Source organism: Peromyscus leucopus, chromosome 5 (genome assembly GCF_004664715.2).
Source record: "Peromyscus leucopus breed LL Stock chromosome 5, UCI_PerLeu_2.1, whole genome shotgun sequence".
In the NCBI taxonomy this organism is placed as follows: domain Eukaryota; kingdom Metazoa; phylum Chordata; class Mammalia; order Rodentia; family Cricetidae; genus Peromyscus; species Peromyscus leucopus.
In genome coordinates, this window is record NC_051067.1 from 107,872,275 (window position 1) to 107,896,215 (window position 23,941).

General features: G+C 38.3%; 1 protein-coding gene across 3 annotated transcripts in view; it reads left to right on the forward strand.

The window, feature by feature from the left end:
• Positions 1-23,941, forward strand: part of Nfatc3 (nuclear factor of activated T cells 3) — an 82,867-nt gene that overhangs the window by 20,132 nt on the left and 38,794 nt on the right. For 2 of the 3 annotated variants that reach the window (XM_028854255.2, XM_028854256.2), the window contains exons 3-6: positions 3,588-3,750; positions 16,604-16,803; positions 19,171-19,343; positions 22,121-22,261. In XM_028854255.2, coding sequence (XP_028710088.1) covers positions 3,588-3,750; positions 16,604-16,803; positions 19,171-19,343; positions 22,121-22,261 — 677 coding nt within the window. Of the gene's footprint in view, positions 1-3,587; positions 3,751-16,603; positions 16,804-19,170; positions 19,344-22,120; positions 22,262-23,941 lie in introns of those variants that run through there. The other variant, XM_037206236.1, reaches the window with a different exon arrangement.

The following is a 23,941-nucleotide window of genomic DNA, read 5'->3' on the forward strand; positions in this document are numbered from 1 at the left end:
GTTTTTAAATTGACTAAAGTTACATTTAAAAGTATATAGATAAAGAAAATGAAAGCTGATCTATTGTAGATAATAGTAAACAACCTTTAAGGATCCCTAAAAGGAATTTCCTTATCTAGAAGAGGTGATTGTACAGGTGGGTTATAGAATGAATTATATTACTAATAAATTAACTGGGAATTTGCATATTTTGAAGAAGTATGTGTGTGGGCGTGGGGGGGGCGTGTGTGTGTGTGTGTGTGTGTGTGTGTGTGTGTGTGTGTGTGTGTTCATGTGGAGGCCAGAAAACAGCTATGGGTGTTGTTCCTCAGGAGTCATACATCTTGTTTTTTGAGACAAGGCTTCTTATTGGCCTAGAGCTCACAAAGCTTGACACCCACACACACGCACAGGCACACAACAACTTTATTATTGTATGTGTGCACACTTGTGGAGGATATGAGTGAATGTGGCATGTGTGTCGTTCCCTGTGTGTGCTGTTCAGAAAACAACTTTCTGGAGTTGATTCTTTCCTTCCACCTTTGTGTGGGTTCTGGGGATTGAACTGAAGTCCTTATGCTTGCTAGCGTGGCAAGCACTTTACTGACTGAGTTCTCCTCTAGCTTTGCCTTATTGCTGGCAAGCATTTTCCCCACAATTTATTTACTTTTAAATGCTTATTTCATTGAGATAGTGTCTTGCTATATTACCTGTGTTGACCCATGATGACCTAAAATGTGTGGTGCTACAGCTCCAACCTCCATGCTATTTGCTTAGCCTTCCTAACTTTTTTTTTTTTAATTTTCAATGGTCTTGTTTTCTTTCCTTGAGACTGGATCTTATGTAGCTCAGATTGATCTCAGGTTTACTGTATAACAGATGATGACCTTAAAGTTCTGACCCTCCTGCCTCTAGCTCCAAAGTTCTGGGATAACAAGTGTTATGTAATGCTAGGATTCAAACTCAGGGTTTCTTGCATCTTAGGCAAGAACTCTACTAACTGAGCTTTGTGTCCATTATTATTTGACCTGTAAATATGTAAGTAATTTTCTAGTTCAATATTTTCTTTGTGTGTATGTGTACATGTGTGCATATAGGTGCATGTGGAGGCCAGAGGTTGACATTGGATGTCTTCCTCATTCCTTATTTGCTTCTCCATTTACTTTTTAAAAGATAAGATCTCTCATTGAACCTGGTTATCTGGAAAGCCCAGGGAGCCTCCTGTCTCTGCCTCCCCAGTACTGGGATTACAGACTGAGGACACTGTGCTGGCTTACATGTGTGTTCGGGGGATTTGAACTAAGGCCCTCTTCATAGAATGGCAAGCACTCTTCCTACTGAACAATCTCCCAAGCCCATGTTACATTTTTTTTTTTTAATGCTACAGAAAGTTTATGTCTTAGGGTTTCCAGGAGGAGACATTATGACCATGGCAACTCTTATAAAGGGAAACATTTAATTGGGGTTGGCTTACAGTTCAGAGGTTTAGTCCATTGTCATCATGGTGGGAAGCATGGAGACCCACAGGCAGCCATCTAACATTTTTATTATTAATATATCTAAATTAACCTTTAGGTCTTTATACTGTTTAAATTCTTATTAACCAAGGGAAATACTAACCTTTTTAAAACACACTACAGATGCTTTATGCTTGTTTTAAGCAGTTATGCACTGAAACTAATTTTTTCCTCAAGTCACAAAGGATTGCCTAAGATAAGCAGTTTTTCAGAGAGAAGAGTGAAATGATAGGAAGTGCAGGAGGCCACAAGCATAATAGATGGATTTCCACATAGATCCATACCAAAGCGTGGAGCAATACATACAGACAGAAATATAAAAATTTAGATTTTAAAGATACTTAGTTTTGAGGCCTCGAGAGATTGCTCAGTAGGTAAGAGTACCTACCACTTTTCCAGAATGTAGTTGTGGGGCTTTTTTTGGTTGGGTTTTTTTTTTTTTTTTGTTTTTGTTGTTGTTTGTTTGTTTGTTTGTTTGTTTGTTTTGACTCTTTGGGGGCCTGCCACCTAGCTCCCAAATAAATACAGAGCTTATTCTTATTTATGAATGCCCAGCCTTAGCTTGGCTTCTTTCTAGCTAGCTTTTCTAACTTAAATTAACCTGTTTCTCTTTTTAGCTATGTTTTGCCTCTGGGCTTTTTACCTTTCTTTAGTGTATATATCTTTCTTTCTTATTCTGTAGCTGGCTATGTGGCCAGCATCCGCTCCCTTTCTTGCTCCTCCTTTCTCTTTTTCTCCCTAGATTTCTTTTCCCATTTATTCTCTCTGCATGCCAGCCCCACCTATTTTTCTCTCCTGCCTAGCTATTGGCCATTCAGCTCTTTATTAGACCAATCAGGTGTTTTAGGCAAAGTAACAGCTATACAGAGTTAAACAAATGCAACACATCCTTGCATTATTAAATAAATATCTCACAGCATAAACGAATGTAATACATCTTAAACTAACATTCTGTAACACCAGAAGATCTAGGTTTGATTCAGAGATGAATATCTTTTTTTCTTTTTTTTTTCTTCAAGACAGGTTTTCTCTGTGTAGTTTTGGTGCCTATCCTGGATTACACTCTGTAGGCCAGGCTGGCCTCCAACTAACAGAGATCCACCTGGTTTTGCCTCCTGAGTGCTGGGATTGAAGGCGTGTGACACTGCTGTCTGGCCAGAGATGAATATCTTTAAGAGACTGAACTACTTTTTTGATTGCTTTTATAGTTATATAGAGAGTTGAGAAAGTTTTACAAATCATTGTAGGGTTTGTCCTTTTTCAAAATAAAAAAGGAATCCTAAAAGCAGAAACAATATATTTTAGTCTTCAGGTTAAAGAATTATTTTTTCGCCAGGTGGTCATCGCACATGCCTTTCATCCCAGCACTTGGGAGGCAGAGACAGGTAGATCTCTGTGAGTTTGAAGCCAGCCTGGTCTATAGAGCGAGATCCAAGGCAGGCTCTAAAGCTTCAGAGAAACCTTATCTCGAAAAAACAAAAAACAACAAAAAAAAAAGAATTATTTATTCATTAAAAATAATAATCATGGGCTGGAGAGATGGCTCAGTGGTTAAGAGCACTGACTACTCTTCCAGAGGTCCTGAGTTCAATTCTCAGCAACCACATGGTGGCTCACAACCACCTGTAATGAGACCTGGTGCCCTCTTCTGACCTGCAAGGACACATGCATGCAGACCACTGTATACATAATAAATAAATCTTAAAAAAAAAAAAAAAAAAGAATAATCATCAGGGTGGTAGGGGCATACACCTTTAATCCCAGTTTTCAGGAAGCAGAGGCAGGTGGATCTCAGCCTGGACTAGAGTTCAAGGTCAGCCTGGTCTACAGAGCAAGTTCCAGAACAGGCTGGACTGTACAGAGAAACCCTGTCTCAAAGACCAATAAATAAATAAAGCATTAATTAATTTAAAAGGGTGGTCTGTTAAATACCTACCATAATTGGCACTATAACTTACTAAATGAAGTTGATTTTGGAATACTTTGTTTAAAAAAACCATTGGAAAAAATATTGGAACTGGCATAGAGATGCTTTGAGTCTGTGCTTGGCAATGATAATATGGTAAAACTGTGTGTATGTTTTGTTTATAGCACATCTTCATTACCTCCATTGGACTGGCCTTTACCAACTCACTTTGGACAATGTGAATTGAAAATAGAAGTGCAACCTAAAACTCATCATCGAGCCCATTATGAAACTGAAGGTAGCCGAGGGGCAGTGAAGGCCTCTACTGGTGGTCATCCTGTTGTGAAGGTATGAGACTTCGGAGCTTTGCTTCATAGGTGCTGTACACATGGTAATAATGATTGGGTGAGGGTATTGATTTAGCAAAGAGAGAAAAAACTCAAATCTGGAGAGCCTCTGTTTTGTGTGCTTGTTGATAGGGCTGTACTTCTGCATTGAATTTTTTTTGTTAGTCTAGAAGAAACCTTCCTGGCTGACTTTCCATCTGGCTAAATAAGATGGTGGTGGTATATTGTGCTGGGCAGTGGTGGCCAGCACTTGGGAGGCAGAGGCAGGTGAATCTCTGAGTTCAAGGTCAGCCTGGTCTACAGAGTGAGTTCTAAGACAGTCAGGACTACATAGAAAAACCCTGTCTCTAAAAACAAACACACAAATAAAAAAGAGCATATTGTCTTTATAAATATAATACATGTTCATTTAAAATGTGATACAGGACTAGGGAAATGACTCAGTGGAGAAAGAACATGTTCTGTAAATGTGAGGACTAGAGTTTGGATTTCAACAATGACTTTAAAAGCCAGCCATGACTACATATGCTTGTAACTCTCAACATTAGGGTATACAGACAGGCTGATTTCAAGAGCTTTCTGGCTGGCTGGCCAGCCTAGTCAAAAGAGCCAGCTTCAGGTTCAGTGAGAGAACTTGTCACAAGGCAATAAGGCAGAAAATGATAAAGGAACTTCGTGTGCATTCAAGTCATGCAATACACATGTACACACATGCAGATTTAAGTTATGTAGAAAATAGAAAAAAATGATGCAATAGATTATCCAAAATTTGTCACTCTGAAAAATAAGCAACATTTGGTAACATTTTAATAACATTTCAGTTTCTCTCTCCCTCACTTTTCTTTTGAATATATATTTATTCTATATATCTATATGTATATAGTGGAAGACTAGATAGTTGTCTAGAAAGATGAATTAATTTTTTAAAACTTATTTTATGTATATTTGTGTGTGCCTTTTTGTTTGTATGTGCCTGTATCTCCTGAAACTGGAGTTACAGGAAGCTATGAGTCTCAGGGTGTAGGTGCTTAGAACTGAACCCAAGTCTACTGTAAGAAGAGCAAGTGCTTTTATCTGCTAAGCCATTCTCCAGCCTCATTAATTTTTTTTTCTTTTTTTTGGTTTTTCAAGGCAGAGTTTCTCTGTGTAACAATCCTGGCTGTCCTGGAACTTGCTCTGTAGGTCAGGCTCATAGAGATCTGCCTGCCTCTGCCTCCTGAGTGCTGGGGTTAAAGGTGTGTGCCACCACTGCCCAGCTTTCATTAATTTTTTGAGGATAGTAGGTTAGTAAACTTTCCATCACTGATAACATACGTGAGGTCATCAGCTTTCCCGAGGAAGGGTTATTTTGGCTCAGTTTTAGAGGTTCTTGTTGATTAACTCTGTTGCACTGGGTCTATGGTGAGCCAGTATACCATGGTGGGAACACATGGCAGAGGAAGACCCTTACCTCATAGAGTCTAGGAGGCTGAAGAGATGGCTCAGTGGTTAAGAGCACTGTCTGCTCTTCCAGAGGACCTGGGTTCAATTCCCAGCACCTGCATGGCAGCTTACAACTGTCTGTAATTCCAGTTCCAGTGGATCCAACACCCTCATACAGATATCCAGACAAAACACTTAATTCACATAAAATAAAAAATAAATAAATCATTAAAAAGAAATGCTCCTTCCAACCATGTTCCAGTATACTAATTTTTTTTCCAACTAACTCCCACTGTTTAAAGTTTCTGCCACTTCCCAGTAGCACCACAGATTGGCAGCCAAGGGTTTAACAAATAGGCCTTTGGAGGACATGTACATCAGCCATAGCAGATAGAATTATACTGAACATTTTGTGATTAAAGTATTTATTTTCTTTTAACTTAACTAGAATAAAATTGTGTAAAATTTGCATATTTGGTATATTTTAAGTACGTCTCATATTTTAAAGCTTTGAATCAAATTATTTTTTTTATTTGATTTCACTTGACTATAACATAAAAAAAAAAAAAAAAGAAACCTTGGGGCTAGAAAGATGGCTCAGTGGTTAAGAGCACTAGCTGTTTTTCCAAGGACCCGGGTTCAATTCCAAGCACCTACATGGCAGCTAACAACTGTCTGTAACTCCAGTTTCAGGGTACCCAACACCCTCATACAGACATACATGCAGGCAAAACACCATTGAATGTAAATGAGTAAAAATAAGTAAAAAGTTAAAAGAAAATAGTTACTAAGAAATACTGAGTCTTAAACCATTGGTGCTGATTCTTACTTGTAATCTCAGCCTTCAGAGGACTCAGCCAAGGGTAGTGAGTGGTTTGCGACTTTAGTCCCAGTACTCGGGAGGCAGGGACAGGTGGATCTCTGTGAGTTCAAGGCCAACCAGGGCTACAGAGTGAGACCCTGTCTTGAAAAAACAAAAACAAAGCACCAAATACTTAGCTCAAGAGGATCACTGTGGATTCAAGGTCAGTCTGGGACACACTGTGAGTTCTAGGACAATATGGGCTACAAAGTGAGCTTCTATTTTAAAGAAAAAATAAATAAGTAAATAAACAACAACAAAAAGAAAAAACAAAGAAAAAACAAACAAACAAAAACCCAATATCCTGAATATGAATACCAATATTTATAGCTGTTAACAGACCCAAATAAGAAACAACTCAAATGTCAGGTGGTGGTGACACATGCCTTTAATCCCAACACTTGGGAGGGCGGGTCTCTGAGTTCGAGGCCAGCCTGATCTACAGAATGAGTTCCAGGACAGGCTCCAAAGCTACAGAGAAACCCTGTCTCGGGGGGAGTGGGGAAGGGACACCTCAAGTAAATTAAACAACCTCTAGTATGTTTATAGGGTACTGCTACCATCTGTAAGAAGGAACAAAGAGTTGGTGTGTGCAACAACTTTTGTGGTTCTCCATGGTGCTTTGGTCTGTCGTGGTTCTCTAGGGAAGTGTGCTGATTGAAGAAAAACAAAAAACAAAAGAAAAAACCAAACTTCCCAACATACATACAATATGATTCTATTTATAGTTTCTCAAATTAAACAAACTTTAGAGACAGAACAAGATTAATAGTTACCAGTAAACAGAGTTGAGGTGTCACAAATATGAAGGGGCAGCACAAGAAAACTCATTTGTGGTGATGGAACATGTCTTTATCTTTACTAGTATAGTAATTACTTAAATCCCTACCTGTGGCTGGGCGGCTGTGGCACACACCTTTAATCCCAGCTCTGGGATGCAGAGCCAGGTGGTCTCTGTGAGTTCGAGGCCAGCCTGGTCTACAGAGCGAGATTCAGGACAGGCACCAAAACTACACAGAGAAACCCTGTCTCAAAAAAACAAAACAAAACAAAACAAAAAAAATCTCTACCTGTGATAAAAATGCACACAGGCAAACAAACATTCAAGAATGCATATAAAATATGTGGAAACTGTGTGGGACTGTAGTCGGTAATTATATCAGTGCTAGTGGTATTTAATACAGCTCAGTATTATAAGTGCATGCTATAGTATATAACTGCCTGCACGTCACATCAAGGTGCTGACCCATGGGAATTTTTTGTGACCTTCACTAAGGAAAAAGAAAAGCTTCTACTATAGTTGGATCAACCTGGTCTGCCCAGTGAGACCGTGTCTCAAAAGTAAAAAGAGTCTAGACTCTTTTTAAACAATGGCAAGTCAGCCTTTTCTTTTCTATTTTGTTGCTGTGCTGGGGGCCGAACCCAGGGCTTCATACATGCTAGGTAAGTACTGTACGACTGAATTCTGTCCCTAGCTTGAGGCAGAAATATTTTAAATCTTACCATAGAAATTACTGAAGTTTGAAAAACAAGGTTTATATTTTTTATTTGTCAGAGCTGAGGATCGAACCCTGGGCCTTGTGCTTGCTAGGCAAGCACTCTACCACTGAGCTAAATCCCCAACCTGTTTTTAGGCTTTGTATTTTATCATATGTCAAGATCCATTGCCTAGTGATGATTTGTTTATTTTATTTTATTTTTTTGAGACAAAGTCTCATGTAGCTCAGATTCACCTAAAAGTCACTGTGTAGTTCAGGATGGCCATGAAATACTTATCTTCCTGCTTATGTTCCAAGTGTTAGAATAACAGTTGTGTGCTGCTATACCTGACTCTAGTGATGATTTTTTATATGACATTGTTATATGTACATTTTAACATTTATTTTTGTTTTGTCACATTGTTACTTTTAAGTAATTTATATTATGGAATTTTAATTTTGTATTTTTAGTATCTCTACAATGTTTCTAGTATGTTCATGTTTCTGATATAGAAAAATCCAGGGGCCTTCCCCAAGTAAATTGGCAGGACTGATAATGGAACTGTTGTTATTAAAGTTGCTATAATGTGTCCTGTAGTGACCTTCAGGCTTTATCCCTCCAGCTTAAGTTAAATTAAGCAGGCACAGACCTTTGCTATGGAAACGATATAGAAACATAACAAACAACAACTTACTTTCTTTTACACAGCAGAGGGGCCTGATTAGAAGAGCACTGATAGTAGATGAAATATTTTAGAGGTTAATGTTAGCAATAGTAATTTATTGATAGCCTATGACATAAATATGCTTCTGGGGTAGGATCAGGTGATAGTCTAGCTAGTTTATTTTTCTTTAAAATCTCTGAGAGGCAGAGGAGCAGTCCTTTTTTTCTTATGCTGCATTATATGGACTTAAGCAGATGTGTGTTATGAAATGTATTTATATATATCCCTTTGAAGTCTTATATGTGCTTCCCACAGCAGTAGTTTACTTTATCAAAGTGAAAAGGACAGGTGGCTTACGTCTTTACCAAGCTGGTATGAATATAAGTCATCTAATGTGACTAAGGATTCTTTGATATATGGTGCTTATCCACTTGTCATGTGATACCCTGTAATAACATTCGTGCATAATAGTAACATTTTTAAATTTGTATTTTCAATTTTAGATTTAACTACTTCATTTTGGCCAGGTACTTAGTATTTATTGTTTAAATATTATATTTGCCAGTCTTGAGTTATTTTGTGCTATGAAATTGTGTCTTTTATTCATTCAACAATGATGTAGAGTCTTGAATGTGCTAGACTTATGTAGTATCTGGTGGCAGCAAGGTGGATGCTGTTCTCTTCAAGTATTTAGAGGCAAGTGCTGAAGCTGTTGTTTCTTCCATCACTGGAAAAACTATTGATTTCATACAATTTGAACATGAAAGGCAATAGGTACAGCAGAAGGAAGCATTTATCAGCATTGAGTTTGAAAAAGTTTTCAGTTTTCTGTTTTGTTTTTTTACAATTTTCACCTGCAGACAGGAAAATAAAAATGACATGCACTCTGTAGGAGTTTTAGGATTAAATGGACTTAGTTAAAGCGGAATATATAACCATTCTCTACCTTGACCTTTTCCGTCTCTCTGTAAAGAATAGATTAGGTAGTGAGTTTTTAGTTTTGTTTTGTATATTTGTGTGTGTGGCATTATCATTTAACTCATTTGCTACCATAGAATCAAGGGGAAATCATTAAATTTAATTTTTCCATGTGTACATATGTACATGTATGCCTTTCCAATTTCTTCTTTAGTGATTTAAGCCTTTCTTTTTACTGTGTTCATATTGAAAATATTGTTTTTATTAACTAGTTTTCTTTCAATTAAACCTTTAATTTAATTTAATTTATTTATTTATTTTGGTTTTTCGAGACAGGGTTTCTCTGTGTAGCTTTGGAGCCTGTCCTGGAACTCACTCTGTAGACCAGGCCGGCCTCGAACTCACAGAGATCTGCCTGCCTCTGCCTCCCGAGTGCTGGGATTAAAGGCGTGCGCCACCACCGCCCAGCTCAATTTTATTAATTTGTTAATGACAAAACAATTTAAAGGAATTACAAATGAAAATATTGGCATTTTTAATATGTAAATTTTTAGGTATTTACAGAAAGCTACAAATTCTGCTTGAATATAGTAAATTGCACATTGTTTACCTTAGTTGAACATGAGATAGCTGCAACTTGAATTTTCTGATGGGGCAAAAAGGTGACAAGTCTTTTTTGTACCTTAAGAGCCCAAGGTAATGTCAGGAATTTGAGGCACTGATGTCTCTGGAAAAGGGACGTGAGATGAGGGTGGAAACAGTAAATTTGATAAATGTCTATAAAAACATGGTAGCTTCCTAGATTGTTTGTGTGTGTGTGTGTGTGTGTGCGCGCGCGCGCGCGCGTTTGTGTGTTGTTGTTGTTGTTGTTACATACCAATTGGTAACTTCTATCTTGTCATGTAGCAATGCTAGTAATTTTAGTAGATGAGGTAAAAAAAAAATCTATATTAAGACATGAATTAGAGGTTCTGAGGGCAACATTCAGTAGATCTAGTAGATCTACTGAAAATGCTAATTGAATGGGAGACACACTGAAAGTTTGCAGACTAAATAGTAAAACCTATGATACCCTTTGTTAACTTCCATAATACTTGATGTAAGTTTATACTCTGTTAGATGAGAAACTGGAGGATTTATTTTAGGTGTACTGACCGACCCTACAGAAAAGATCTATAGAATATGAAAAATAAACTAACTTTATTTGTTTGTTTGTTTGTTGGATTTTCCAGGCAGGGTTTCTCTGTGTAGCCCTGGCTGTCCTGGATCTCATTCTGTAGAACAGGCTGGCCTCGAACTCACAAAGATCTACCTGGTTCTTCCTCCCAAGTGCTGGGATTAAAGGTGTGCACTACCACTGCCCGGCAAACTTTATTATTTTAAAATGTTTAAGTTACAGGTGCTTTGGATTTTTCTGTTATAAGCAGCTAAACCTAATATGAAAGGCATGTATTAACTCTAGCTCAAACAGAAAGTTTAATAAAAATGTAATTAAGCCGGGCGGTGGTGGCGCACGCCTTTAATCCCAGCACTCGGGAGGCAGAGCCAGGCGGATCTCTGTGAGTTCGAGGCCAGCCTGGGCTACCAAGTGAGCTCCAGGAAAGGCACAAAGCTACGCAGAGAAACCCTGTCTCGAAAAACAAAAAAACAAACAAACAAAAAAAAAAAACCCAAAAAAACAAACAAACCAAAAAAAAATGTAATTAATTAAGATCTACAACATAAAGCTAGGCATAGTGGCTCTTAATATAAAAGGCATTAATTAACTCTAGCTTAAACAAAGTTTTATGAAAATGTAACTGAAATCTGCAGATAAAGCTAGGCATAGTAGTTCACACCTGAAAACTTAGCATTTGAATAGCTTAGAAGAAAGATTGCTACAAGTTCAAGGCCAGTCTGAGCTGCTGAGTAAGACCCTGTCTCAAAAAAATGAAAAAAAGGTTTTATGTATATATTTAAAATATGGCTCATCTGTAACATACATGCAGTAATAGTGCAAACACAGAATACTGGTTTAAATTCTTTTTTTGTTGTTGTCTTGTTGTTTTCTGTTTCTTGTTTTGTTTTTTCAAGACAGGGTTTCTCTGTTTATCCCTGGCTGTCTTAGAACTTCCTCTGTAGACCAGGCTGGTCTTGAACTCAGAGATCTGCCTGCCTTACTGCTAGACTTAAATTCCTTTTTTTTTAAGTACAGATTTGCTAGGGGAATAGGATGTGCATATGTTATTTGAAAGCCACCAATCTCTCTCTTTTTAGTTAATTTATTATTTTGTGTGTATGGGTGTTTTGGCTGCATGTATGTCTTTGTACTGTGTGTGTGTGTGTGTGTGTGTGTGTGTGTGTGTGTGTGTGTGCGCGCGCGCGCGCGCGCGCGCGCGCGCGCAGTTGCCCCCTTCGAACCAGAAGAGGACATTGTGTCTTCCTAGGACTGGAATTACAGGCAGGTTGTAAGCCACCACATTGGTTTTTATCTTCCTAGATAAATGATCAAAAGATAATATATCTTTAAAAAGATACTACTTAAATTATGAAATAGCAGTATAAACCTGATCTTTAAAAATATGAAAGTAAATTTTAGAAGAAACAGCTTAAAGGAATTTGAAATGGTTCCCTCTTGTATCTGGGGGCGGGGTGTGGTGGTGGTGGTGGTGGTGGTGGTGGTGGTGGTGGTGGTGGTGGTGGTGGGTGCATGCCTTTAATCCCAGCACTCAGGAGGCAGAGAGGCAAGAGAATCTCTGAGTTCAAGGCCAGCCTGATCTACACAGCAAGTTCCAGGACAGCCAGGACTAAATTATATAAATTAAACTGTATATTTATAATATACAAATATAAACTGTATCAATATATTACTAATTCTGGGTGTCTGTTTTTGTTCCTCAAGAGGGAACCATTTTTTCCCCCTAAGACAGGGTTTCTCTAATTCTATAGAGGAAATAGGTTTGGTATCTTTTGAGAGTGTAGCTGTGGATTTCAGCTGACAAGAGTGGCTGTATGGAGATGATACTAAGGATCTTCTATGGGTTTGTAATGCTTAAAGGGTTACAAGTCTGGTGTTCTTGGGGCACTGTATGTCCAAACCTGAGTTGATCTTCAAGTTGGAACATGGACTTGGGCCATGGGGCATAGCATACATCTTGGTCTGGAATCTCCTGTCATCTCTATGAGAATAGGACAATACGGTACTGAGGATGAGATATTATACAAGAAAAAAATCATGATATTCATGTTGACAACCAGCTTCAATCCTCTGAAGCTGATCCACCTTGTCAACCATCAAAAGTATACACACCAGAAAGAGCTCAGCTGATTTCAGCCTAAATTACTGACCAATCATGAGTTTATAAATATAGAGTAGCTTGTTATCCAGTGTTAGATAATTACTATTCCCATGGTAGGCAGGATGCTGGGATTCAGTGACATATTGCTCATTGGCTTCCTGGTAAATAATAGGTGCCCTGTAGTTATTGATCTCTTTTCTCTCTTGTGGAAAGTTGCCTTTCTTCTTTGATGTTGTGTTATATGGTAAATATATAGATAGAGATTTACATGATTTCTGTTTAAACTCATACTCTACCACACAGAAACAGAAGGAAACAGACACCTACAACTTGACCATTAAGCTAGAGACACATTAGCAAACTAGATTATCTGGTGGATATTGGGCTCAGCAGCATGTAGGAATCAGTGATTTACATTTGAAATTTCTTGGTTGCAGCTCCTTGAGCTACACACAAGCTCTCTTTCTTGGATGTAAGTAAGGAGTTTATTAGAAAAGTTATTAATGTCATAGACAGAGAAACAACAGCATGGCAAGGTGTTTGAAAAGAGGAATTATCTTCCCACCACCACCAAGGCACTAGATCCTCTCTCCTTGAGTCTTAGAAACAATATTATAAGGAGCTAGGCAGTAGTGGTGAATGCCTTTAATCCCAACACGAGAGGCAGGGGCAGGCAGATCTCTATGGGTTCAAAACCAACCTAGTCTACAGATTGAGTTCCAGGATAGACAAGGTTACACAGAAAAACCCTGTCTCAAAGATGGATGGATGGATGGATGGATGGATGGATGGATGGATGGATGGATGGACGGACGAAAAATAAAAATCATACAGAATTATTTTTTCTCACATCTGTCATATAATACCCTTCTACATACTATAGCAGAGTCATACTCTGTTAGTGATGCTATCTTTTAGGTACTGAAGCTTAGAATTTCTGACTTGTTTTCTGTATTATGCTATATGTGGTTAGTTACAAATATCTCTTTAGGATCTCTAGATAAGATTTATTTATTACCTTTTTTTTTCATAGTTTCTGTTATGTTCCTGCCTTTATCCCAATTTAAAATTTCAGAACTTTGGTTTTAGTATTTTTAGATTCCTAACTGGTTTCCATGTTTCTTTCTATTTTTTTTTAACCTTAAGTGACTTTTTTCATGTGCTTGCCTATATCTTATATTTCTGACAATAAATTTATACCCTTTAAAAACTTCATTTAATTCCTTAAAATTTAACACATGCCATTTTGTCCTTTTTTTTTTTTAAGGTTTGTTTATTTTATGTGAATGTATGTGGGCTACATTTATGCAATGCCCACAGAGGCTAGAAGATAGCATCAGATTCCTTGGAACTGGAATTAGAGGTGCTGTGAGCCTTCTGATATGTGTGCTGGGAATCAAACTCGGGTCCTCTGCAAGAGCAATAAGTACTCTTAACTGCTGAGCCATCTCTCCAGCCCTTTGTCCTTTAGTGTCACTTACAATATATTTATGGAATACTGACTGAAGTAGTCACATTTCAATGAATATGACTGCTTCCATAATATTCCTAGTAAAAGACAGAAGAGAGAGAATGATGAATAAGACAGTTTCTGCTTTTTGGAGCTTGTATGGTTGCCAGGAGAGTAGATAATAACTCAGTTTAAAATTATATTGATAGCAGTCGATACTATGAAAAATATTAAAGCACTATAAGAGATGTAAATAAGGTAGGCTACTCTGAGGGTACCTTTGAATAAAGAGCTAAATGAAATGAAGGAGGAGGATAATATGAAGAGAGAATTCAAGAGGAATAAAATACTGAGGTTAAAGCCAGGTATGGTGGCCCAGGCCTTTAATCCTAGCACTGAAAGACAGGTGTATCTCTGTGAGTTCAAGGACAGCCAGGACTGTTACACAGAGAAACCCTGACTCAAAAAACCAAAATAAATAATGAATAAGTAAATAAATAGTAAAGTCCTGAGGTTAGGAATGATCAATGGTTCAAGTAATAAAGCCAGCATGTCTAGAGTGGACTATGGGAAGGAATATAGGACAAGATAAGAACAGCAAGGGTCCAAATCTCATAGGCCTTACATGTAAACCATCGGAGGAATTAGAATTGACTCTGAATGTAGAGGAAAGCCATTAGAGAGATTTCAGTGGAGGATAGGAATGATGTGGAGGACTGTGAGTTTTTACAAATTATTACATTTATTTATTTAGTGTGTGTGCTTATGTATGCAGACATTGCATACATGGTGCCCACATGTGGAGGTCAGAGGACAACTTTTGCTTCTCTTCTACCATGTTGGTCTGTGGATTGAACTCAGGATGGTAGGCTGTTAGGCTTAGCAGCAAGTGCTTTTCCTGCTGAACAGCCATTTCATTTGACTGTGATTTTTTTTTTTAATAATTTATTTGCCAGGTGGTGGTGGCGCATGCCTTTAATCCCAGCTCTCAGGAGTCAGAAGCAGGTGGATCTCTGTGAGTTCGAGGCCAGCCTGGTCTACAGAGCAAGTTCCAGGACAGTCAGCGCTGTTACACAGAGAAACCCTGTCTCGAAAACCAAAAATTAAAACAAAACAAAAATAATAATAATAATTATTATTATTATTGACTTGTTTTATGAGCACTGGTGTTTTGCCTGCATGTATGTCTGTCTGGGGGTGTTGGATCCCCTCCAACTGTAGTTACAGACAGTTATGAGCTGCCATGTGGGTGTTAGGAATTGAACTCAGGTCCTCTGGAAGAGCAGCCCGTGGTCTTAACCACTAAGCCATCTCTTAAATCCGCCCCCCATCTGTATTTTAAAGGGAAAAAAATAAGCCAAATGTAGCAGCTCATGCACATACAGAGGTCAGTGGGAATGGGAGACTAAGTCAGAAAGATTACAAGTTCAAGGCCAGCTTGGCCTGTATAACAAGACCTTGTTCTGAAAAATAAATACATAAATAAATATCAAAAACATACTGATGGGGACAATAGATATAAGAAGGGTAGCCGGGCAGTGGTGGCACACGCCTTTAATCCTAGCACTCGGGAGGCAGAGGCAGGCGGATCTTTGTGAGTTTGAGGCCAGCCTGGTCTACAGAGTGAGATCCAGGAAAGGTGCAAAGCTACACTGAGAAACCATGTCTCAGGGGAAAAAAATAAAAGAAGGGTAAAAATATTTGTCTTTATGATTATAGATGTAAATATACTCGGAAGACTAGTGACAAATCAAATCTACAGACCAGTGAAAGGATTGTTTATCAAATGAGATTTATTCTAAAATTGCAAGTGTAAGTCAGCATATGAAAATAAATTAATGTATGTATCACAGTAATATGAAGTGGGAAAACACATATTCATGCAGATTAATTTTTAAAAAGCATTTGCAAGGGTTGAGGGTAGCTCAGTGGTAGAATATATGCTTAACCTGTACAAAACCAAAAAAATGTATCCTTAGTTTTAATTGCATGACTACCTGTGGTCTTTTGTCTCTGTTCATGTTTGTGTGTGCACATTTGTTTGGAAGCCAGAAGACAACCTTGGGTGTTGTTACTCGGGTGCCATATATCTTTCACATATATCCGCCTGCCTCTGGTTTCTGAGTGCTGGGATTAAAGGATGTACCACAGTGCTGGAAGTTGGTGGCTATAAAACAGAAAATTTGAGACAGGGTCTCTCAACACAAGCTGGTCTTGAATTTAATATATAGACCAAGCAGATCCTTGAACTCATGATCCACCAGCCTCAGTCTGCTGAGTTCTAGCTTGACTTTTCAAATTTTTTGGTGATTCAGATGTTAGTCTGTCTATCCTTCAACCTTCCTCACCCACATTCCTTTGTAACATGTCCCAATGTTTAAATCTCTTCACTTTAAAATTTTGGGAGCTAGAGAGATGGCTCAGCAGTTGAGAGCACTAGCTGCTGTTTCCAGGGACCCAGGTTTGATTCCTAGCACCCACATAGTGTCTAACAGCTGTCTGTAACTCCAGTTCTAAAGAATTCTGTGTCCTCTTGTTCTCTGAGGGCATCAGGCACACACAAGTGCACAGGCATACATGTAGGCAAAATACTCATGTACATAAAAGAAAAATTTTAAAAAGATAAATTTGGAGAGCTATTCATGGGTTACTTTTAATGGTTTTTTTGTAACAATATTTTTATGTACAATAGCATGTGATACAAATTTAATAGACTTGTTGTAAGCTTATTATAAAATGCATGGATAATGAAGTGTACTTTTTGTGTTTCTTTTCATTTAGCTCCTGGGCTATAGTGAAAAGCCAATAAATCTACAGATGTTTATTGGAACAGCCGATGATCGATATTTACGACCTCATGCATTTTACCAGGTGCATCGTATTACTGGAAAGACAGTTGCTACTGCAAGTCAGGAGATAATAATTGCCAGCACAAAAGTTCTGGAAATTCCACTTCTACCTGAAAATAATATGTCTGCCAGGTATCTTTTTCGTTTTTTGTTGTTTGTTTGTTTATGTTTTTTGAGACAGGGTCTCATTATGTAACTCTGGCTGTCCTGGTTCCCACTTGTAGACCATGCTGGCCTTGAACTCATAGAGATGCATCTGTCTCTGCCTCTAGCCAGATATTTTAAAAACTTTGGTAAAATGAGCAGTGAGCTAGCTCAGCAGTTAAAATCCCATGCTACTCTTTTAGATGTCTAGAGTTAGGTTCTGAGTACCCACATCAGGCAGCTGACAATTACTGCCTGTAATTCTGGCTCCAGGGATATGGATGCCCATAGCCTTCACAAGCATGTGCACTCATGCACATCCCCCCACGCTCCCCCACACACAATTAAGAAGAACAATTTTTTTTAAAACCTTAATTTAAAAAAAATCTGTTTTCTCTTCTTGAAACAATTCTCAGAAAGATACATGGTTTGTTTGGCTTTGGTTTTTAGTTAACTATAAAATACTCATTGTTTTAAGCTAACTTACTAATATTATATAATTCTGAAAAGTTTGCTCAGGAGGGCAATAGGTTTCATATTTCTAGAAAAAAGTTGGTCACTTCTGCCTATAATCTCAGAATTTGGGATGTAGAAGGGGGAAGAACAGAAGTTCAGAGTAATCCTTGAGTACATAGTGAGTTAGAGAGGCCAACCTGGGCTATATAGGATCCTGACTCAAAAACTAGGAAGAATGACCAGGCATGGTGGCTCATGCCTTTAAAAGTCTCAGCACTCCAGAGGCAGAGGCAGAGGCAGAGGCAGATGGATCTCTGTGAATTTGAGGCCAGCCTAGTCTATATTTCCAGTTCTAGGCCAGCCAAGGCTACACATTGAGATCCTGTCTCAAAAAGAAACAAACAACCTAGGAGTAAACAACAATAAAAATATAGAAGAAAGTACTTTCAATATATGGTTCTAGTATCTGTTTTCTTACCTACTCGTACCTTCTTCTTGTCTTAAAAATAGGGTGAACATGAATGTCAGTGTTACACCAACTGAAAACAGAGGTTAACTTGTTAGTATATACCTGTAATCCTAGGACTTAGAAGTCTAAGTCAAGACAATGTTTGAGTTGTAGGTCATTTGAACTGCAAAGTGAGACCCTATCTCAAAAAAACAAAAATAAGTAAGAGGTCATTTCAAACAAAATTTAATATGTATTTTCATTTCTAAATATGAGTTCTTGTAAGTTTATATTTTTTGGAGTGGGTTCATTTCTTAGTTTTAAGAATCATACATATATTTGTATATCTATACACCGTGTGCATCCCTGGTGCACAAGGAGGCTAAAAGAGGGGCTTGGATCCTCTGTGGTTAGAGTTATAGATGGTTGTGAGCTTCCATGTGGTTGTTGGGAATTGAACCTGGGTCCTCTGGAAGGCAATCAGTGTTCTTAATTGCTGAGCCATCTCTCCAGTATAATATTTTAATTTTTATTTATTAATTTTTTTTTAAACCGGGCGTTGTGGTACATGTCTTTAATCTCAGCGTTAGGGAGGCAGAGGTGGGCAGATTTCTGTGAGTTCAAGGCCAGCCTGGTCTACAAAGCAAGGACTGAGGGCTGTTACACAGAAACCCTGTCTTGGTGTGTATATTTACTTTCTTGTATGTGTGTGTGCTAAGTATATGGATGTGTACCATGTGTATGCTGTGCCCAAGGAGGTCTTAGACGGTGTCAGACCCTGTGAACTAGTGTTACAAGCCATTCTGAACTGCCTGGCTGGGGTCCTAGGAACCAAACTTGGGTTCTCTGCATGAACAGTAAACCCTCTTAACTACTGAGTCATCTTCACAGTTCATTATTTTGTTTATCTGTAGGCCCAGGTTGGCCTTGAATTTAAGGTAATCCTCATGGTTCAGTCTTCCAAGTATTGGGATTATAGTCATGTGCTACCACACTAACCTCAAAGATTTGTTTTTGACCAATTTGGGGTACAGTTTTTCTGGAAACTTTTGTTGTTTGGTTTTGAGTTAAAGTCTCTTGTAGCCCCCCCCCTTTTTTTTTTCTCAAGGCAGGGTTTCTCTGTGTAGTTTTGGTACCTGTCCTGAATCTCACTCTGTAGACCAGACTGGCCTCAAACTCACAAAGATCTGTCTGGCTCTGCCTCCCGAGTGCTGGGATTAAAGGCATTTGCCACCGCCGCCCGGCTTCTTGTAGCCCATTTTGGTCTTGAGCTCACTATGTAATTGAGACTGACCTATAACGCCTGATCCTCCTGCTTCTCTACCTAGCACTACCAAGTGCTAGGATTATAGGTGTTCATGACCTGGCACATTGACAGTGCATATCTCCACAGTTGAATTGTTCAGAACCAGTTTCTGAATAATGAAATTAAAAATGTATTTTTTTTCTAGTATTGACTGTGCAGGTATTTTGAAACTCCGAAATTCAGATATAGAACTTCGAAAAGGAGAAACTGATATTGGCAGAAAGAATACTAGAGTACGACTTGTATTTCGAGTGCACATCCCACAGCCCAGTGGAAAAGTCCTTTCTCTGCAGATAGCATCTATTCCTGTTGAGTGCTGTAAGTGAGTTTGCAATTTATTTTAAGATTTTGATGTAAGTTTTGTGTGTTTTGATTAAAATGAGATACATATAATAATATAGACAGGTATTGAGTCTAAGTTACTGTTTTGTTTTTCTGACATGAAAATAAGCTAACAAGGTGAGAAGAGTAGTAATTTTATGTTAAACAATATCTTCTCACTATAGTTTGATTCTAGGCAGCTGACTATAAAGAAACTTTTTTCTTCTCTGCTTCCCTGTCTCTTTTTTGTCTCCCATCTTACATTTCTCTTGGCTTCAAACCCAAGCCTCTGTGTTGGGATCAGTATAGGTTTGGGCTACCTTGTCTAGCTATCTTAGTTAGGTTTTTCATTACTGTGAAGAGACACCATGACCATAACAACTCTTAAAAAGAAAACATTTAATTGGGGTGGCTTGCTTACAGTTTCACAGGTTTGGTCCATTGTCATCATGATGGGGAGCATAGTGGCGTGCAGGTAGACATGGTAGTGACTACATCTTGGCTTGCAGGCAACAAGAAGTTGACTGACAGCCACACTGAGGGAAGCTTGAGCAAAAGAGACCTCAAAGCCCACCCCCATAGTGACACTTTCTCCAACAAGGCCATACCCACTCCAGCAAAGCCACACATCTTATTAGTACCACTCCCTGTGAGATTATGGGGGCCAGTTATATTCAGACTACCACAGTAGCTATAAATGAAAACATCTGAGGATCCTGTCATGAAGCTATGATCTCGATGCTTTTAGTTGTCATTTAAGATTATGTTTGTTTTATTTAAATGTTAACCTTCATATAATAGCATCCTGATTTGCAAGCTTACTCCTCAGCTGAATAAGAATTAACGATATTGGTTGGTTGGTTGGTTGGTTGGTTGGTTGGTTGGTTGGAGACAAGGTCTCACTATGTAACACTGGCTCGCCTGGAATTCTCTCTGTAGATCAAGCTGGTCTTAAACTCACAGAATTCACCTCCCTTTCCCTCCAGAATGCTGAGATTAAAGGCATGTACCTACATGACAAGCTAAAGGATTTTGTTTGTTTGTTTTTGTTTTTTAATACTATAAAATTACTATGACATCCATTTCAAAAAGTGGGTGATTTTTTTCCTCTGATTTACAAACATAAGATATGAGAAAAGGTCCTAGAACTTGAGGTGCAGTCAAGCCTGGTAGACCTGTAGGTCTCAGAAGGTTAGCTGGTATGACTAAATAATTGAGAATGATGTAAACAGGTATAGTGGAAACTGAGACAAAGATAGTTCATGTATTCATACAATGTTATTTGTCTGTTGTTGATGGACTTGTGCTTAGAATACAAGTATTACTAGTACCTTATGGTCGTTACTGTGGTTTTGTTACACACGCGCGCGCGCACACACACACACACACACACACACACACACACACAAATTTTTTATTTTATATTTTATTTTATGTGTATGTTTTGCTTTCATGTGTGTATATGTACCACATATGTGCATTGTGCCTGGAGAGGTCAGGAGAGGTTGTCTGATCCCCAGGAACTGGAGTCACAGGTAGTTGTGAACCACCGTGTGGGTAGTGGGAATTGAACTCCAATTTTCTGAAAGAGCAGCATGTGCTCTTTTCTTTTTTGTTTGTGTTTTGTTTTGTTTGAGATAGGGTCTCACTATGTAGCTTTGGCTGGCCTGAAGCTTACTATGTAGACCAGGCTAGCCTTGAACTCAGAGAGATCCACCCTCCTTCTGCCTCTCAAGTGCTGAGACTAAAAGTATGCATCACCACAGTCGGCTCACAAGTGCTCTTTAACAACTGAGCCAGATCAAGAGTCCGTGTTTTATTTTGGAAAAAGGAAAGGAAAAACTGTTACACACACACACACACACACACACACACACACACACACACACACACACTAGAAAAATATAGCTTAGCAGTTCAGAACAGGAAGTAGCAGGTGAGGGTAGAACAAAAACCACTTTTTGATAGTTCAGTGACACTGTATTAAGAGATCAGATCATGTTCCTCAAACCTGTGGAGGTAGAGAAATGCAGTCATTGCAGAAACACGGCTCCTTTTAGAAATTAAATAGTAAAATATGTGTTTATTTTAAAAATTGTCTACCATATGAGCCTAATGTTGTGATGATGGTTGAGTATTCTCTTAAGGAAAGGGTTGTTTGTCCTAAAGTTATTTAGATTTGTCTTCTCTTAATTGTTCATAGTTTAATTACATAGCTTTGGACTTGATTTTTTTTAAGATTTATTTATTTATTGTGTATACAGTGTTCTGTCTGCATGTATGCCTGCACACCAGAAGAGACCACCAGATGTCATTACAGATGGTTGTAAGCTACCATGTGGTTGCTGAGAATTGAACTCAGGACCTCTGGAAAAGCAGCCAGTGCTCTTACCTGCTGAGTCATCTCTCCAGGCCCTGGACTTGATTTTTTGTAGTTAGATTTGTAAATTTTAACAGTTCTGTGGAAAACATATACTCAAGAGGTTAAATTAAAAATAAAATATTAGGTAAATGTATGGGAGCCAATATGAAGTTAAATACATTAACTTTATCAGGTTTTTTTGCGGTTGTAGTCTAAGAAATAATTTTGTACCAATTTGTATAACTTTCTTGTTTCTAAACATGTTAGCTATTTTAATAAGAATTATTACCATTGTCTTGAATTTCAGAAGCCTAAATTAATTAATCTCAATATTTATTTTGTAGTTTGAGCTCATCTTGTATATGTGAAATATTTAAAAATAATATTTTGTTTTTCTTAACTCTTAAAATAGCTCAGCGATCTGCTCAAGAGCTCCCTCATATTGAGAAGTACAGTATCAACAGTTGCTCTGTCAATGGAGGCCATGAAATGGTTGTGACTGGATCTAATTTTCTTCCAGAATCCAAAATCATTTTTCTTGAAAAAGGACAAGGTAACTAATAAAATATACAAATTAACTTCAGTCTAAATGATGAAAGAATGAAATAAATTATGTATATATTTCAGTCATATTAATCACCAAATAATTTTCCTAAAGCTGTGGGCATTATCTAAGCACTGGGTATAATTACAGAACTTACAGTTAATAAATTTACATATGAATATTAAATTCTCTTTAATGGCATATTAAAAATAGAATTCATCCAGCATTTCTTTTTTTGGTTTTTCGAGACGGGGTTTCTCTGTGTAGTTTTGGTGCCTGTCCTGGATCTAGCTCTGTAGTCCAGGCTGGCCTCGAACTCACAGAGATCTGCCTGGCTCTGCCTCCGAGTGCTGGGATTAAAGACGTGTTCCACCACCACCCAGTCATCCAGCATTTCTACTCCTTGATACACACTCAGAAAACGGAGAACATGCCCACACAAAAGCTGAGATACAAATGTTTATGGCAGAATTGTTCATAATAGCTCCAAAATGGGAAGAATTAAATCCTTACCGACTGATGAACAGATATAAACAATGTACTGTATCCACACTGTCCTAGTTTTGTCTCTGTTGCTTTGATAAAATACCCTGACATTTAGGTGACAAAGGGATTTCTGGTTGATAATTCCAGGTTACAACTCTTCTGGTGGGAAGTAAAAGCAGGAACTTGAAGCAGCTAGGCACATCCACAGTTCATGACACAGGCTTCCCTCAGGCCAGCTTGATCTAAATAGTCCCTCATTGAGACTCTGACCAGGCAATTCTAGAGTGTGTCAAGTTGACAATTAAAATTAATCCTCTTCAGACAGTAATGGCTCACACTTTTAATCCCAACACTTGGGAGGCAGATCTCTGTGAGTTTGAGGCCAATCTGGTCTACAAAGCTAGTTCTAGGACAGCCAGGGATGTTACACAGAGAAATCCTGTCTCAAAAAAACAAACAAACAAACAAAAAAAACCCAAAAAACTAATCATCATACATAAGTGCAATATTATTTGGGCATAAAAATTAGTGCAGGCCTTTAATCCCAGGAGGCAGAGTTAGGCGGAACTCTTTGAGTTCAAGGCCAGCCTGGTATATAAGAATGAATTTCAGGACAGCCAGGGCTACACAAAGAGAAACCCTGTCTTGAAAAAAAAAATAATATAAAAATTAGTAAAGTACTACTAATGCATGTTGCAACATGGGTAAGTATTGACGATATTAAAAGAAGTCATCATATAATACATAGAATAAGCAATTCACTGAGATAGGAAGTGAATTTAGTGTTTTGCAGTTGTTTGAAGTCATTGAAAGGGACTAGGGATGATAAAAATGATCTAAAATTAGTAGTTAGTTGTACAACTCTGTGAATATCCTAAGTTGCATACTTTAAAGGGATGAAATTAGCCAGTTATTGTCAAAATATCTTTTTTTGTTTTGTTTTTGTTTCTGTGTAGTCTTAGCTATCCTGGAACTCGCTCTGTAGACCAGGCTGGCCTCAAACTCAGATCTGCGTGCCTCTGCTTCCCAAATGCAAAGATATGTGCCACCATGCCTGGCTTAAAAAAACATTCTTGCCAGTGCGGTGGTGGTGGTGGTGGTGGTGGTGGTGGTGGTGGTGGTGGTGGTGCATGCCTTTAATCCCAGCACTCGGGAGGCAGAGGCAGGTGGATCTCTGTGAGTTCGAGGCCAGCCTGGTCTCCA